At 40.5% G+C, this 17,632-nt stretch overlaps 1 protein-coding gene across 1 annotated transcript; it reads right to left on the bottom strand.

The window, feature by feature from the left end:
- Nucleotides 1-202: 202 nt before the first annotated feature.
- Nucleotides 203-16,985, bottom strand: LOC110064715 (acid phosphatase type 7-like). The gene is made up of 13 exons (XM_089290997.1): nucleotides 16,850-16,985; nucleotides 13,167-13,367; nucleotides 12,036-12,215; nucleotides 11,836-11,861; nucleotides 11,117-11,214; nucleotides 10,773-10,829; nucleotides 10,577-10,691; nucleotides 10,009-10,122; nucleotides 5,298-5,352; nucleotides 5,125-5,192; nucleotides 2,811-2,882; nucleotides 1,358-1,495; nucleotides 203-280 (listed from the first exon to the last, which is right to left on the bottom strand). Exons 1-13 carry the CDS (start codon nucleotides 16,968-16,970, stop codon nucleotides 203-205), a joined length of 1,323 nt encoding a protein of 440 aa, XP_089147123.1. The 5' UTR covers nucleotides 16,971-16,985.
- Nucleotides 16,986-17,632: the final 647 nt, after the last annotated feature.

Here is a 17,632-nt window from a genome sequence, read left to right as displayed (position 1 = left end):
CGTTCAGTTCAGTCGTTCGTTGGTACGTTCGTTGGTTCATGCGTGCGTTCGATCTATCGATCGTTCATTCGTTTGGTCCTTTATTCCTTTATAAATGGGTACAAGAACTCGATCTGGAATATCCGCCCTTTAAAAAATAAAAATATCTACACGTGCGCGCCAGCAAGTCCTTAATACGCCGGCGGCTTAATTTGCTCCAAAGTTATTTCATGGGTTTGATCCAGGCCTGAGGTCCGTGGCGGTGCTTGACGATCCACACATAATCAATTACTTTCCCTCCCTGTTAACGAAACAGATGTCACGAGATAAATGCTGTAAACAAACTATGATGATACTGAAAAAAAAAATACCATTAAGAGAAAATAAGTCTTCGAAACGAACTCAACACGAAAAGATTTCGATTCCAAGTTTGAGTCATAATCATTACAACGTCTACCTCCTCTACCATACTAAAGCGTGCATGTGATTGGAATCAATTCCAAACCTGGATTGGAATCCGTATTCTGCTTGGAGTCATGATATTTGTTTGGTTATGAGTGATTTTTTTTTCTTTTTTTACTGCAAAAGGTATAGAATAACGTAACGAAACGATCTTAATGGTGACAGGAATTAAGAGCGATCCCCATAATATAGTTTGAACGATGGGCCTATTCATTATCAGTCCCATTCGTTTACGAGAATATATAATTCGGGTAAGCAGGGGTGGTTCATAGGTGAGAGCGCTCGCCTCCCACAAGCCTGCAGTGCAAGCTTTTTCCGTTTGTCTACGAGTTATCAGTATTACAAAAACTGTAACTCGCGAACGATTAGATTGGCCGCCATGTTGGCTTTTCTGCCTCACTCATTTTCCCTACAGGGCCTTTTTGTCTCTTCCGAAGGCTCTTCCGAATTTGAATCCAAAATGGCGCTCTCGTAATCAAAATGCGCTCTCTCGCTAAAATAAGCCTTTATTGCAGGCTAGCCTCCCACCAGTGTGGTCTTGGTTCGAATCCTCAGCCCAACCTCATAAGTGGGCTGTGATTGGTGTTGGTTCTTGTCCTTGCTTCGAGGGTTTCCTCGGGTTCTCAAATTTTCTACCCTAACCAAAACCCAAAACTTCTGAATCCCAGTTCGATCTATTAACTTAGTCAGGGACGAATAGCACTCCATAGTTTTATGTTTTTGTAGTAGACGTTGCTACGCAACGTGACCAATTCTTACTATGCTACTGAATATGCTGGTACGACTTTGGCGTCGACTGGGTAACAAGACAATCAAGCGGCTAACGAACTAACTTGAGAACTTGACAATCTACTATATTTCTTCCAAGGAATGTTCGGACATACTGACTGAAAATGCTCCGAATGAATGGACTTACCTTGTCAACACTGACTTGTTCTAAATAAAGATGCGTGTTGTTGTGTATGATCATCCTTGTGTAGCCGTAATCTAACGCACGGAACGCTGTCCATGGACCATACTTAGGGTAGAAAGGATCATGATGTTCGCGACATCCCTGTAAATGAAATTCGTGTTGAAATTCAGAAAGTAACTTTCACTTGTTTTTCTCAAACTCATTAATAATTCATCACGTTTAAAGAAAGAAAATCATGACCATGACTGTGTTTGGAGGTTGATCTTAATCAGCAAAGATTTTTACAATTCTATTTCTCCGTTTTGTCCTTAGTTTTTGTTTCGATTGAGAAGATATGTCAAACACTCAAGACTGTTTGACCACATTTCCAAACACCTCGAAGTTCGTCAAAAATACTCCGCTGCGCGTCGTTATATTCAACTCTCTTCTCGGTGTTTGGAAATGTGGTCAGCCATGGTCTTTTGTGTTTGATATATTACTATTCTTTCATATTGATCTTTCATTTCTGTTGTAATATTAAGGCGGTATGCGTATGCTCCGAGATATGAACGAAGAGCAAATGGGCTGGGAAAATGTGTTCGTTACAAAGGGGACTATTTGTGCACGAAACCATATTACAACTCCTTACTGTACACGACCCGTAATCACCTTTCTTAGTCACTCTCCGTAGGGCTAACGCTGGAAATCTCCGGTTTACGGATAGCCCATTTTCTCAGTTCTTTGCTTAGTGATCGGTCCTTTTAGTAGAAGCGAGGCTACAGTTGACTGGATTATGATACAAACCTTGCTACTTTCCAAATGCAGACTTCAACACGACATAACATGCGTAACATGGCATATATTCCAGATGTTATTAACATAAATAGCAATAACGTACAAGTAATGAAGGAAAACGAGAGCCTGACCCTACAACGTTTTTTCTAAAATAAAAGGATTAAAAATGATTAAAAATACTCGTGAAAGTTTGGGAGAACTCGAAAAAGCTGTGGAAACACTCGCCTGCGGCTCGTGTTCCCACAGAATTTCTCGTTCTTCCAAACTTCCACTCGTGTTTCTATTATGAGCTCGAGATTTCTATCGCGTGATAGTTGACAAGGGCGCAGCATAGAACTCGAGAGCGAATAATCCAATTGTTTTAGTATAAATCTACTAGTCGTTCAAAACTTAGCTAACTCCTCATCACAGACACTTCGAAAATTCCAAGAAGCGGCCTTCATTTTTGTTAACAAGGTCATGTAGGGGTACACTGCTACGCTACTCGCTATCACAGAATAGGTAGTAAGTAGCGTAGCCAATCAGAGAACGGCATTCGTGATAGAACGCTAGTAGATGTTTTCTATTTCCTAAGTAATACACGGCTTAGGCTTCTCTATTTGTTAAATAAACGTAAACAATTTATCAAACACTGATTTCCAAACGCCGTGCGAGTTTTGAGCGCGGCTTGCAAATCCCATACCGCTGATCCAGTGATGATATGGACTGGAGCGCATGGATTGGTGTAAGGTTCGTTTGAAGGACCTTTACAAAGCTGTAAGAGGAAAATTGAAATGAAAACAATCATTCATTGGTAAAAGGTAACAATAATGGACCTTTATAATAATGTGGCGAGCAAATACATACTGATTTGCCCCCTAAGCATCCCATAATAGCTATTTGAAACAACAAAATTCAAAATGGCCCCCGTATCGCTGAAAAGGTCCATTATTATGTTATCTCCATTAAGATAGAGGGTAAAACGTTCCGGCTTAATCCTCGCTTTGTATTGTCTGCATGAGAATAGATCGTATCATCGTAGCCAAATTAGCAATTAGCCAATTAGAGGCCGTGTACACTGTTCTGATATCTTGCGATATGAAGGGCGCGTTCCACTCGACCAAAAATTGCGAGATTTCCGGTCCGAAATTGAATGGCACGGTAAAAATTCCGGGAAAGTTTTCGAAAATTTAGGAATACGTTTTGAGTGCATGCTCTTTGATGGAATTTCCGGAATTATCGAAAATTTTTGTGTTCCATTCGCAAGAGATGTCGGGTTTGCCACACTCCAAAGGAACAGCAGTATTTGTTTTTCTGGCAAAATTGCGGGCCGCCCAGATGAATTGCCAGTTGGAATCCGCCCAGTGTGCATTATTTCTTGTGTCAATAACTGACACGTTTCCCTAGTCATCCGGAAATGGTTTTCGAACTCCCCCGATAAATACGCTGGAATAGTTACTTCGAAGTCCCCATTTACAAGAGTTAATTCCCTCCGCATAAAGCAGGCAACTGCAGCCAGAAGTATTACGTCGTCGATGCTATCGAGAATGGTACAACTTATTGTTTCACAGTCATCCTGCTCTAAAGCCGCGAAAATGTTCAAAAAGTCCGCCATTTTCAAACACAACAAAGTTTCACCCAGCATGCCTTGTGTTGCAGAGCACGTGACCTCGAATTCTGGGTAGCGGTCGGACGTGTTCCAGTCGACCAGCGAAAATTCAGAAAATTTGAACCGGTGATTTTTGTTGAATGGAAAGCGCCCGAAGTTACTGTCCTGATATGCCCGGATACGGGCCCGAATACGGTAAGGGCGGCACATCGGACTCGTTTGACAAAATATGTGGCTCGTACAGCGCAAAGTTTGATATGATACACAGTTACATCATAGTTTCGTGTCGTATTAGGCTCATGGGTATATTTCACTCGAACACATCTCACAAGGATACAAACGCTTCGAGGGCATACCAGGCGAGTTGGTTGAGCCATGGTTTTTGGCGTGACGTAGACGAAGCCAGATATCCAATCGAAACCAATCGAACGTGGCATTTATCGTACCCAAATTCAGCCGAAATTCCAGAGATATTTTTCTTGTCATGGTAATCCGTCAGGATTTTCCAGTTTCAATGTTCTATTTTGAAAACCTCTTTGCAATTTGAGTCATCAAAAAACTACTTAACTTAGGAGTGAACATGATATGGTAGTCATATCAGGTCAGTGACTTGATATAGCAGGATATCAGGACAACAGACACTGCTTCTGATTGGCTAATTCCTAATTTGGGTAAGGTAAGCCAAAAGGTGCTATTAGTTAGAAATTGTTAGACATTCGTGAAGGCATGGCTGTTCAGCACTTTTTCGTTGTGTACCGTGGAATAGTTCACTCGTGACTTTATTTTTCTTTACATAGTTATTCCTTCAGATCGTAAGGTTGGCCGGCATTTCGAAGAAGAAAGGAGCCGATTACGTAATACTTAATGGGGATTCTTTTATAACAACATTACCCTTATTAGTATAGGTGCTTCAGTTTCTGATCAAGTTACAGAATTATCAATTCTGATTGGTGATAGAGCGTGCCATGATTAATTGTCCCAAAAATATGAGCCCGGTGTATTTAATGCTTTTTGTGTCTATGGTAAAGTCTGCATACGAGCCAAGCTATGTGGCTCATCAGTCCGGCGCTTATCTCCAGTTTCTGTAGCATGAAGAGGCTAGAAGTATTTCTACTCCCTCATGATGGACCATCGCAGGGTTACACCCAGCATTTTATTCGCCGGTGTCCATTTATGCACCTGGAGAGAAGCACTGTAAGAGTAAAGTGTCTTGCCTAAGAACGCGACACAATGTCCCCAGCCGGGGCTCGAACCCATACCGCTCGATCCGGAGTCGAACGCACTAACCATGAGGCCATCGCGGGTTTAAAAAGTCAAAACTTTGCAAAGAATGTTTCGGCTCATTGGGGCTTTTTCCATCCAGAGATTTGAAAGTTTTTGGAAGTCCAAATCGCCTTTATTATCTTACCTTTTGATTATAAACTGGGTAAAGTCTTTCATAAGAATGTTCGTGAGCCCATATCATGAGATCAACACCTGTGAAAAGCGCAATAAGATAATAAATTAGTAATCATACTTTATACCTTTCCACACAAACAAGACCGAGGAATATGTGTCGAAATGAGTATTAAACGTTCCTACCATATTTGTAAAGAAGATCCTCCAATCCATATTTTGAATGAAGACCAGTTCGAACCTTAAAGCAAAAAGAGTTTCATATTAAAGCCAATTATACACGGTTCAACATTTATTGAGCAACAAATGTTGCAGCTGCTGTTCAACAAATGTTGAACAGTGTATCATGTGATGTTGGACGTTGAAATGTGCCGTTAAACATGTTGAAAGTTTTTGAACGTTTTTGAACGAAAACAGAGCTCGGCTCTATTCCGTTCAACAAGTTGCCGTTGGTTGAACGGCTTCAACCAATCGTTTTCGAGTCTAGTGTCACGTGGCCTCGCGGAAATATCAACATGGCGGCCGAAGAGTTGGAATCAGCGGAGTTCGAATGGAGTTTTGATAACACCAGTCAACTGATCAATCTGTACGAGACTTTTCCGTGCCTGTACGATATAAGATCGAAGGATCACAAAAATCGTGACATCCACACTCAGGAAATTTCTGTAGCTTGAAATGTCCAAGTTTCTGAGTTCTGCCAACAGTATATGTAGTATGCTCCGAATATAGTTTTATTTCTTAACCATTCACGCGTCCAAATTTTGCGGTTTTTTGTCTTTTTTTGTCGACGCTTCATAATAACGGCGACAACGCTCGAAGCACAAAGCGACAGCAACATTTCCTCGTCCGCCATTTCAACTTCGCGCCAAAATGGGTAGTTGTTACTCAGCAAAAGTTGAATGAGTGTTCATCAAGTTGCAACAACGTTTCAACAAGCCGCAACAATGTTCAACAATTGTTGATCAACAAAAGTTGAACTGTGTTGAACCGTGTATCATTCGCTTAACATTAACATAACACTAACGTGCTTTCTTGAAGACTTGACAATCGTCTTGTAAAAAAAAATTATTATGAATGGTCTCGGTCAAAAACGCCTACAAGGGTAAAATCAGCGCAGACATCAAGATCAAAACAAAGACCAAATGCAAAAATGAAGTGCGTAATCTCGTGCTATGGCATTTTCGTCCCCAGAGCCCACCATCCTTCTGGCCTGCGGCAGGGATCGAGAGCTCTGGGCTGGTCCAACGCCTGAAGTCCGCGATTCACGGACTTCCCGTCAAATCTGGCAAATCTGATTGGCTGAGAATACGAAACGAATGCTCTGCGCATGTTCAGAAAATCGGGTCCGGCCGGAGTTCTCGATCCCTGCCGCAGGCCAGAAGGATCGTGGGCTCTAGGGACGAGAATGCGTGCTACGTTTAAGGTGGCCGAACACAGTTTTCGCGCAAAAATGCCGTCAATAGAGCGATCATTTTATTTACTCAACACCCGCAGTATCTGTGGTATTTTTCTCTATAATTGAACGCAGCGTGTTGATGGCTTTAGTCTTTTATCACAAAGATATGTTAGAAAAGGTAACGATACAAAGAACCCAGCAATTCTCAGCTTTTTCTTTGTTACCGAAAGAACCCAGTTAAATGCAGCGTATGCGTAGTAAGTAAAAAAACTGCGATTGAATGAAAATTTGCACTCTCGGAAATACACCTATTTCTCGAGAGCCACTCATTAGAATTTCACGAAATTTGGCACGAAAATACTTTAGGAAATAAGTAAATGGAATATTGAAAATAATTGAACTTTAACAAAGGAAATTCTAGATATTCCAATGAACTTTCAAGAAGGGACACAGTCAGCTTGAGCACATGCGTATTAGATGCCATTTCATGGCTGATTTGCATATCACAGAGACGCGATCCATACTGTTTTTAACCAAATATGATAAAAATAGTATCATAGAATGAGCAAAAGCACACTCAAAAACAGGCTATTCAGTAAACGATTGATAATCAAGCAAAACACTGTGAAGATTGAAGCGGATTTCTAGATGAACTTTGATTTCAGGTTGAGGTGAACTTTTTTCAAAATGAGAAAACTAGTGTCCAGGTCAGCGCGGTCCCAAAGCTGACTGTGTCCCTTTAAAGATCTCTCTGTTAAATTAGCAAAATGGTGTTAACTTGTGAGAATCGTTACAAGCTTGTTTTATGCAAATTATAAAGAAATCTAATGACTAGATTTTCTACAAATAAACAAAACCGATTTTAAAGGCCTGTTCATTTTTATTCATGTTGCCATGGCAACGGCACATACGTCGGCTTAACCATCAAAAAACCAAAGTTTGTGTTGTTAACTTGCTTGCAGCCATTTTTGATGACCGAGAGATCAAGGGTTTTAGAGAAAAAGGGGAATGAAACACAGGTATCAAAAATTGTGTTCAGCCACCTTAAATGTTGTTTTTCCCGAGAGATTCCAGTTGGCACGCTATTCAATGACGGCTAGTTATATAAAAATATAAAAATAAAAACATTAGTCTTTTCACAGTGTAAAAAACTTGTCTTTTTGTTTGATGTCAAGGACCCTCATCGCGCAGTCATCAAACAAATGCAGAAAAAATGTCAAGTGTTCATGGTTTGGGTGTCCTTACTATAAAAATAACGTGAAACCTGAAGCCGTTGGTTTGATACTGTGTGAAGCAGAAATGCTAACAGATCTCGAAAGCCGTAAAGAGTGTTTTGGTCAATACTACGGAAAAGACGGCCACAACATGGTATCTATAATTGCCATACCCAAATTCGTAATTAGCCAATTAGAAGCCATGTCTGCTATCTTGATAACCTGCGACTGACCTGATATGGCTACGATACCATAATTACTTGGCGAAATTTGGGCACGGTAAATAACTAGTCGTATCTACGGTGGCATATCTGACTCGTTTGGATTTGCCACGGGTATTTTGTCACAAAATACGAGCCATGGATCGACCAAAATCACCTGATTTGCCGCGCCGAAGCATACCGACAAGGTAGACTGTTCACAGCCTCTCTATTTACGCAAGCGAAAGAAAAAGCGAGCGAAGCGAGCGCGAAGCACGCGGGGGTGGGGGGTGGGGTTTGCGAGCGAAGCGAGACCTCTGGCAAAAAGTGGACTTATTAGGCTCCTCCCCCTGTTATCACCTTGTTACTTACAGCTCCACCCCTTGACCAATTAAAGAAATCGGACCAATAAAATTTGAACGGCAAATTGATTACAAGAATCAGTATGCAAACAACATCACGTACGTGTGTTCGTGTGCCGAGAATATCGTCTCAGACGACTTCTTCAACTCCATGAAAAGTTGCTAAAAGCGGGAGAAAGCCGAAATTAAGCGTCCCTTCCGATTTTTGTAGGATTTGCGTTAGCTCTTTTGCTATTCTCTTGGGGAATCTTGGTAAGACGTCTTACATATCTGCGGGGAATATATTCCGAAGGTGTTACATGGTGTGGCACTCGTCAACTACAATGAGCGTGACACAATTGTTAGCGGAGAATCTTCATTCTATAACATGTTTTGGAATTTTGTATCCAAAAAGTCCCTTGCTGTCTTCCAAAAACAATCTTGTATTTCGCTTCGCCAATCAGCAGAAGCGCGTCCTTCTTCGTCTCCTTTGCTGACAAAACGATGGACGGAATCCTGAGCTCTTTCATCTCTCTTGATTTGTTTCAGTTTTCGCACATTTGCATTTCTTTTGCCGTTGCGTAGAGTTGATATATTAGACTTTCCTCAAAGCCGGTCGGCAAAATTAAATTGCAACAACGTCTTCCGACCGAAGAAGATGAACAGTAGCCTTCATCTGTTCATCCTTGAGCGAAGAAACGCTGAAATTTCTCTTAAGGAACAGGATTGGGATTCTTAATACTTTATGTTATATTTGAAATATTTGTTTATTTATTTACAGTGTCCCCAATTAGCACATTAGTGCTAAATACATCGACACTTAAATAAAGTGATTATTATTATTATTATTATTATCATTATTATTATTACATTTTAAAAACAATCGCTCTTATTACGAATCACGGCACGTGTCAGTGATGGCAACTGCTGCAAGCCACAAAACGCGCCTGGACGCAGTCATGATCAGCCGTTGTCAAGGTGATGACACTGTTGTCGCCTCTCAACCAATGGGAACAAGTTTCCGTTTCTGGAGAAACGGGGAATTCACTTTTTTCCAAAGATGTCTACAGCTCCTCTATTTTTCTCGGTTCCCACCCCCTACCCAGTCAAGTCTTCCGTTTTGCGCTGGCGTCCAGTTCTCTCGCGAACCGAGACTCTATCCGTAAGGCCAGGGAAGCCTTTTTAATTCAAAAAGGCAGAACAATTGATCCTGATGGTCTGAACATCCGTGAAGAAACATATAATCGGTTTCCTTTTATTGTGTTCTTTTATTATGTTATTTTATTTTACCGTATGCTTATCTTTAATTTACACTGTCAATTAGTTTTACGTATTTCCGGTATTACAAAAACATGCTGCATAAAACACGTCCCAATGTAAAAAATTCTCATTGTACCTGAAGAATGCTGGTTTGGCCAGCCGAAATATAGTACACCTTCAAAACATCATTCTACGTTGTGTCGGTTTCTGCTTTTGTATTCTTCATTTTATATGTGAAGCCGATTAGATCACTATTGATCCAACGTATACCAACAGGACCATCGTTCCGGTTGCTTGCTTAAACATTCTATCCGCGAGTACCATCAAATGAAAATACGAGAAAATAGAGGGCTGTGAACAGTCTACCGACAAGGTACTGATTACGTATAATGATTCAGGAAAAAAGACCTTCGAATAAAATCTCCCAAACGGAATGAGAGCTCTAAAAGCATGCTTTTATTGTTATGTTGAAGTTTACCAGCTTACCACACTTTCCTTTTTGGCGCAGTCGTCGCCATCATCGTTTGAGCAATACATTGGTCTGTGACCCATTGTGATAATCCACGGACGTTTCGCTCGATTAATCAATGTCGTCGCCTCCTGTCAACAAAAGAGTTAAAGCACTGTGAGAAGTTCGACCGGCTTATTGTGATCTCGACCTAATCTCCTTAATGAGTTCAATAATTAATGAAACAATCCAAACGCTCTTCATGCATCATCGAGATAATGTAAATTGTCCCAAAGATCCAGAACTGTTCAATATTAGAGAAAATTAGAAAATACCTATGCAGTCAACTGTTACGCAATTGTGTCCCGCTCTCCCACCAAACCAGAGGTTTCTTTGAATTCTTCTTGCCTTATAACTTCACATTAAACTCCAGCTATATGACAAAACACTTAATCACTGGTCCCTTTGGAAACAGTTAGTTTTGTTTTCCCTTGAATATCGATGTTTCCCTCGACTTCGTCTCGGATTCTCAGATTCTCAGGAAAACAAAAATAACTGTTTCCTACGGGACCAGTAATTAAGTGTATTATAACATCATATCATTACCTTGAGATCAGCTTCTAACCACCTGTACTGATTACCGATTTGGTGCGATCCATATTGGAGTCTGAAGTAAAACTCAGTGGAAATGCTTATAATGTGGGCTGGACCAATGTTCCAACTGTAAAACCATCGTGAAATGATTGGTATCAAGAAGTTACACGCTAGTCTGCTTAAAAAGTGAATTTAATCTTGTTCGTACCTGTAAAACATGTTTTTGCCTGGCATGGAAAACCTGTTTTTGTAGTTTGAAAAATTGCTGAAAGAGAACATAGCAAAAGGAATGAAGCAGATGACTTCAAAAGTCTTTCTTCCCCTGAGATTAACCCTCTTTGCCATTTTTTTAAATTTAATTGCACTTGAAGTCACTTGATTATCTGTATACGAATAACTGGTTTCGCAAGTTTTGCTTCTTTTCTTTTTCTGACGTTTCGTAATATCCAAATAGACCGGCGGTAAGCCTCAACCCAACCTGTTTGGCTGACTAAAGGGACCGAGGCCTAGGAACGATAGTTTTCAAGTACAGCAATAGATCACGTAACTTACTAGGCAGTGTCGTGATTTCCTGGACACGTCATGTATGGTACTCGGGCAGCGATTGGTTGAATCTCGTTCATGAACTTATCACCAACCCGCGCATTGTCCTGTAAAACAAAAGAACAATTCAATCAGTGGTGTAATCTGGAGCTCAGATCTCCCACGGCCAAGCTTCAAACGGAGGGAGATCTGGATGCGATATTATCAGGGGTCGATCCGATCAGCGAACTTGCTGCTCCAAGCGGCCTTGAAAAATAACAAACAAGTGACATTAACTGGCTGATCAAGCTTGAAGTCAAGATGGAAGAATGCGCAGTCGAGGAATATGAACACACAATAACTAAACATCTTCACGGGAGAAGCCTGGTCAGTGAAGGGTTATTTATATGACAGACATAACACCTTTTCCTTGTGGTATAGCTTCATCAAGCCTGCGCGAGTAGCAAATCACGTCGCAGGATTTTGTTCATCTTCAACATACGATAAAACGGATTTTATAAATGTGCACATTATTCGGGGCCAACACCTAAACAGGGCTATTTTGTTTACACGCCAAAGGTGTATGGTCATCAGAAGAGATCGCACAACCATCGCGGGCTCATGCACGTTGCTTTTCTTTACAAGATTGTTCACTAGGCTGTTAGTAAGCTCTAGGAAGTTACCCTGAAAAAATTAAATTAATCTCCATGCAATAAAAGGCCGCTATGTAAAAGGAAACGATGACTTACCGAGTGCATGTCGTACGCAAAGTCACCTGAGTAAAGGATTAAAGAAAGCCATTAGTACTTCAGAAACAAACAGAAAACCGTTATATTCATGCTTAGTAGAAGTTGGTTCCAAATTCATTCTTGAAGGCATGTTTAGATTCTATCAACTCTCTATGTCTATAGCATTAAAGATGACAAGAATAACAGCAGTTTGTTCTAACCAACATGTAGGATGACATCAAAGTTTCCTTGTTTCGCTTCTTCTTTCAAGATCGAAAGCGACTGACCGCCTGTACCCAAATCTCCATACACTGCAAAGCGAGGGCTCCAACTATCTCCACTCCTGAAAGTTTTGAAAGTGTACACGTCACTCCAGGAACTGTCTCCTCCACAACGGTAATCTAAAATCAAATAGCACCCTACCCTGTAAGATGGTTGGTCTACAACGACGGTAGTTTAACCCCTGGCCTTTTTGAATGGAAAGTGGGAGGATGCCCCACCCTTTCCCCCACCCCCTTGACGTGTTTCTCAATGCTAAAACTTTTAGTGGCACTGAATTCATCCTTCACAGAACGTTTGATGCGTTATTTGTTTTCCCGCCATTTGACAATGCCATAGCAACCGCATTTTAAATCTCATCATGCTAGATGCAAATTGACTTGACTTTTAAGAACTGTTGACATTTAGTAATCGGTGAAATATTTGGTTCTTCTGGTATGACACCGCTTTTCAAAAGTAGCAAAGTATTCTGGATGCAAAAGCGTTAATGAGACGCATCCCACCGCCTTGTACCATGGTGGGGTCTGAACTTGCTTGTACAGTAGTATGAGCTTATACTGTTCGGAATTTTAACGTAAAATAGAATACACTCTTTCTTTTTTATAAGACTGAATATAATTTATAAGAATATTGATCCTGAAATTTCCAAAATTTTGAGAATATTTTAAGAATAAACCCTAGGCAGAGATTTTGAAAAGAATATCATTTTGTCCGTTGAAAATATGTAAATAAAATACAATTATATGTTTTTAACTAAACCGTATAAAATTCTTCGTCGAAACTAACCAAAAAGCAACAAAAACAGCACTAGCCGTATGTTCGATGCTGATAACATTTCTGCAAGAAGTTATGTGCGTCACCATCTTCAACGCCCGTAAAACTACATTCGAAAACAGAAATGTCACGCGCCATAATCTAAGAATATTCACAATAATATTTCGGCAGAAAAAAACGAATATTCAGCCTTGGCCGGGAAAACAATATTCTTTAAGAATATTGTTTTTCCGGCCGAATAAAATATTAAAGAAGAGTGCAAATAACTTTTGCTTTTAATATGGAAGTAATTGACCTACCGTATGCTTGATTCGGAGTCAACCCGGTCAGCTTTGTCTTGTGTATATACAGGACCCTGTGTTCCCATCCGCCGTCGGTGAATTTTGTCATGGTACCTGTCGCGTTCAGACTGAGTGGTTCACCATGAACATTGTACTTAACATTGTGGTTCACTGTGGGCTTAAAAGTTACCCACGTGATCATCATTTCTGTTGGGTTTCCTGTTGAAATAAACACAAATCCGTGCGTGTGAGATTTTATTACAAATATAAATCGTGTCCTCATTTAACTGTAATTTTCCTTTCTGGCTACCAGTCTACAAACTAAAACGGAATCACTCTGCAAAGTACAGTATAAAAGTAGCACACGTTTGACATAAAGCAACCAATCAGCAAAAACAATGGCGTAACTATGGGCGGATATTTAGGACTCGTACTTAGTGCTCGTGCTCGCACTCCGCGCTCATGTATCGCACATCGCAGCTTATCACCAGTAAAGTTAACCGATCAGGTTGGGCGATTTCATCACATGACTTTTCAAAATGGCGAACAACAGCCATGCCTGGAGCCTGGAAACAAAATTAAAGTGGCAAATTGCCGTGATCGGCGTAAATAATCGCCTAGTGTCCCGTGTCCATCAACGGCGAAACTCGCTCTCGATTTTCGCTGGTGAGCAAATTGGCTGCGATCTCCGCGTCTCACTCGAGTCCAGTCAACGTTCGTCTCCGAGAAGAGACGGCTGAGTGTAAGCAGATATCCTATTGGTCGAAATTAACAATGCCAAGTCCACGCGTCCAGCCGCGAGTTCGGGAGAGGAACGTGGGCTCTTTTTTCGATCAGCAGCTTTTAATCGATCCTAGCGCGATCGTTGTATAAATCACCTAGTGTCTCACAGGATTAAGTAACGCCTGGTCCAAAGGCCACTCCAATGAGGCGCCGATGCATGGGATCGACTTTAGAGCGACCTTGGAGAGAGGCCAGTTCAAGCGGCGTACTTGTGTCAAACAGAATTCGTGGAGACCAGTGGTAAAAAAAAATTCGACGAGGCAAAGCTGCGCTAAGAGTTCAATGATACTGTAATCCTGTAAAAGCAATATTTTAGCGGAAGCAAATTTATTCGCTCGGTTAATGTCGTTTTAAAATGTGGTTAGTGAAGTTTCCTCTTGTTTAATTCAAATTGCAAATATGAAATCTCATAAGGTAGCATGGCCTGTTGACCCAAAGAAAACGGCAAAAATGAATTAAAGTCAAAGAAACTCGCTCGTTGTACAGCTCCGTTTCTTAAGCATCGAAAACAAAAAGTTGAATCCCGATACGCGATGGATTTTTTGTTACGCTTCATACGCGTCTAGTCACACCACTCAATTTTGGACCAATCATGAGCGCCGTTTTATTGAAACTGCATGAGTAGAACGTCGAATGAATGTGCCGCAAAATTCAGCGGAGCCTTTTTGTTTGACGAATCTAATTGACGAACAAAACTGAACCAAACGCCGCTCTTTGTGTTCGATGCATGAGCGGAACGGGCCTAACGCCGGTCTTCACTAGGGCCAAGAGATTTCTCTTGTTAGAGCTTTGTCTTTCACTCTTTTGTCGATAAAACCTATTTTGGCCGGAAACATCGTAGAAAAATGATGAACTTTATGTATCCATCTCATTAAGCGTGAAAATTTCCTTTGTTCCAATTCAATTCATAGTTATCCGTTTTTTACTCATGGATGTTAATGAGTCAGTCAGATAGTCGCTGATCTCAACTAAAGCAAGCTCCTGAACGATTTGCTGAAGCAGTGAAGCAGAAGATCACTTTTCTAATATCAGTCATATATGACATATATTGACAGGGAGGTCACTAAAAAAGGTTTTACTCGGACTTTGCTTGCAGCGGTCTAAACACATAAAGCAAAGGATGTTACTTTGCATTTAAGCATCTTTTACCTTTTGTTTCTTCACCGTTTTGTTTAATTTTTATTTATTTATTTATTTATTTTTTTGTTTATTTATTTAGTTATTTATTTTCAAATTCTGCTATTTTGTTTTCAAGGCTGGATATCCCATTCTCACTTCTTTTCTTATAACCGAAATAACATCACATTAAGGCAAATTAAAGGCACTCAAAACCCAAATTTATGCAATTCCCAACACATATACCAAGCAGGCTGAATAATTAATAGCCAGTTTCCTTGATACGAAATTCTGCTTTAAATCCTAAATCCAGGCATTACGTGACACTCGCCACGCCGAGAGTTGACACAGTTTAATAGCTCAAGCGTTTATAGGAAGAAAAGTTGTCCCGCTTGCCCAGGGTTACCAAAGTTGTCTTGCCTCCCCGAGACGCCCGGGTTCGAGATACTAATGTAAACGGTTGGTTGAATTTTACAAAGGAGTAAGCTAAAAGTTGCCGAGGCCAGGGTAACTCGGGAGTAGGGTTGTCTCGGATACCCGAGACCATATAAATGGGGCCTAGGAGAAGTTTCTAGAAACTCCAGGTGTACTTGTGAGTTAATGCGGCTGTGTGCTGTAATCCGAAAAGTTCAATAAACCAGTTTGTTAATGTTTCCGACAATCCTGAGTTCTGCATGGGAACAAACCTGCTCTGCATTGACACTCCTTGCATCCTCCTTTCCTTCGGCAGCATTTTGTACCATTTCGGTAAACTAGTTATAAGTCAGTGCGTAATTAAGCGATTGTTTTCGGTAGTTGTGCTCAATGAAGACGTAATTAGAAATTTGTTCGTTTGGCCTCAAGTTTGAACAGCAGCTTGTTGGGCATGTAAACAACAAACACGCGTCTGCGGATTTTTTGTTTCGAACTATCTTTTTAAATTTCCTCCGGGGGGGGATTCTTTTACGATCACCCAGTTTAATCCTATTTTAAAATGTTTTGTAACTATTCACTGAAATAGAATATGGTAAAACGCAGACACTTTTTTTAGCGCTTTAGGCCCAGAAACTGAGAGACAATTTTAGTTAACGAAAAACAAAATTCGCTTTGACTTGTGAATTTATAAAGGTGATTCGGACGCTCGTATTTAGATGTCATGAAATATTCGATAAATTATTTTATTTCAAAATTCCTGGTATAGTTTGATAGCCAGCTCTATAAGCTTTATATGGTATACATGTAGGGGTTTAGGAATCTACAGTTTAAACCAGACGCGCTGCATCGCTTGGAAGTGAGGCACTTCAAAAGGTATACAGTGACCTTAAAATTAAGAAGGATCGAGCTTATGCAACTGATTTCCGCTTCATCTACTGAATACATGAGAACTCTAACAAAAACGATATCAAAGCCTGGTTATTTAAACTGACGTAAAATTATAAGGGAATCAATGGCTTTTGAGGCACTGTAGTGGAAATGCCCAGTGTTCTTACGAACGGCCAAAAAAATCCTTCAATTTCGGTATCTTTTTCTACATGAGCGAAAAGAGTACAATAGTTATGGGTGAACCGGATCATTTTTTCTCTCCTACCTCTCAATCGACATAATCTAAGGCAGGCTAAAATATCCCGTTTGCCATCATGAGAAAGTTTAAGGCTAATTGATCTATGTTACATTGTATTATAATCAGTCCTTATACAAGCAAGCAGCTAGGAAACAAAGTGAACGAGCACAACGCTAAATTCACCATTGATCTGTCATTACGTACGGTTAAACTTTGCACATCAAACTTATCCTTTGTAATCATTTGGTCAGTTTTAGCTTACCTGTACAAGCAAGGCTGATCTGCTCCGGTTGACGAGTTTTCAAAAAGTAAAACTGAATGGCAAACAAAATTAAACCAGCTAAGCACACTAACAAAGTCGCCAAGAAACTCAAAGATGCCATCGGTGGTTGGAATTAACACGCGGCGGTCTTCTTCAAGAGTAGTTCACTGATGACAATATTGCCAGTAGAGCGAGCTTGTTTCAATGCCGACGGTTGAACAACAGCCGGCACATTGTAAGGCTATGTAATCTACGCTGGTTTAATATTGTTGCGCCTTTTCTGTCAACGCAAAGTCTGTCTTATGTTAATCTACCACAACAGTTTAAGCAAACAATAAAAATACTCTGCATAGAATCACAAAAGCACCTAAAATAATGATAACTGCACCATGTGGAACCGCAGAAGACAAAAGCACCACTGTATACAATGAGGTACTGATTAGCAAAAGCGAATGTTGGCGTCCCATAGAGTGATATTCAATATCTTTGTTCACCTCGACGAAAACAACATTGAACAGAAAAGTGTCATAACGGATTCGTTCTCGCTTCCTGGGCGAACTTAAAACTTGCCGTTTCATTAGTTGTATAGCTTCAGCACCTTAATTCGGTCTATCTTAGCCTTCCCTATCAATCTTTTCTGAATACCAATTTGGATTTTTTGGGGGTAATTTCCTCTATTTCCCCTGGATTTCCTTAATGAGTACATTTACCTTAGTTTTACTCTTGGTAACCCGAACCTTCCACAACTCGAACCTCTCGCTAATTCGAGGCAATTTTCGTTTC

Source organism: Orbicella faveolata, unplaced genomic scaffold (assembly GCF_042242905.1).
Source record: "Orbicella faveolata isolate gen_17 unplaced genomic scaffold, um_ofav_v1 contig_24, whole genome shotgun sequence".
Taxonomy (NCBI): Eukaryota; Metazoa; Cnidaria; class Anthozoa; order Scleractinia; family Merulinidae; genus Orbicella; species Orbicella faveolata.
The sequence above is the reverse complement of the archived record's forward strand: the minus strand, read 5'-3'. Positions and strand labels throughout refer to the sequence as shown.

Bases quoted from the DNA above. Each gene is read 5' to 3' on its own strand.
- LOC110064715 (XM_089290997.1), bottom strand. From the start codon at position 16,970: ATGGCATCTTTGAGTTTCTTGGCGACTTTGTTAGTGTGCTTAGCTGGT. The intron at 11,862-12,035 runs GTTAGAACAAAC...TCCTTTACTCAG, and splicing joins TGATGTCATCCTACATGTTG to GTGACTTTGCGTACGACATG. The intron at 5,353-10,008 runs GTAAGCTGGTAA...TTTTGCTTTAAG, and splicing joins GCGCCAAAAAGGAAAGTGTG to GTTCGAACTGGTCTTCATTC.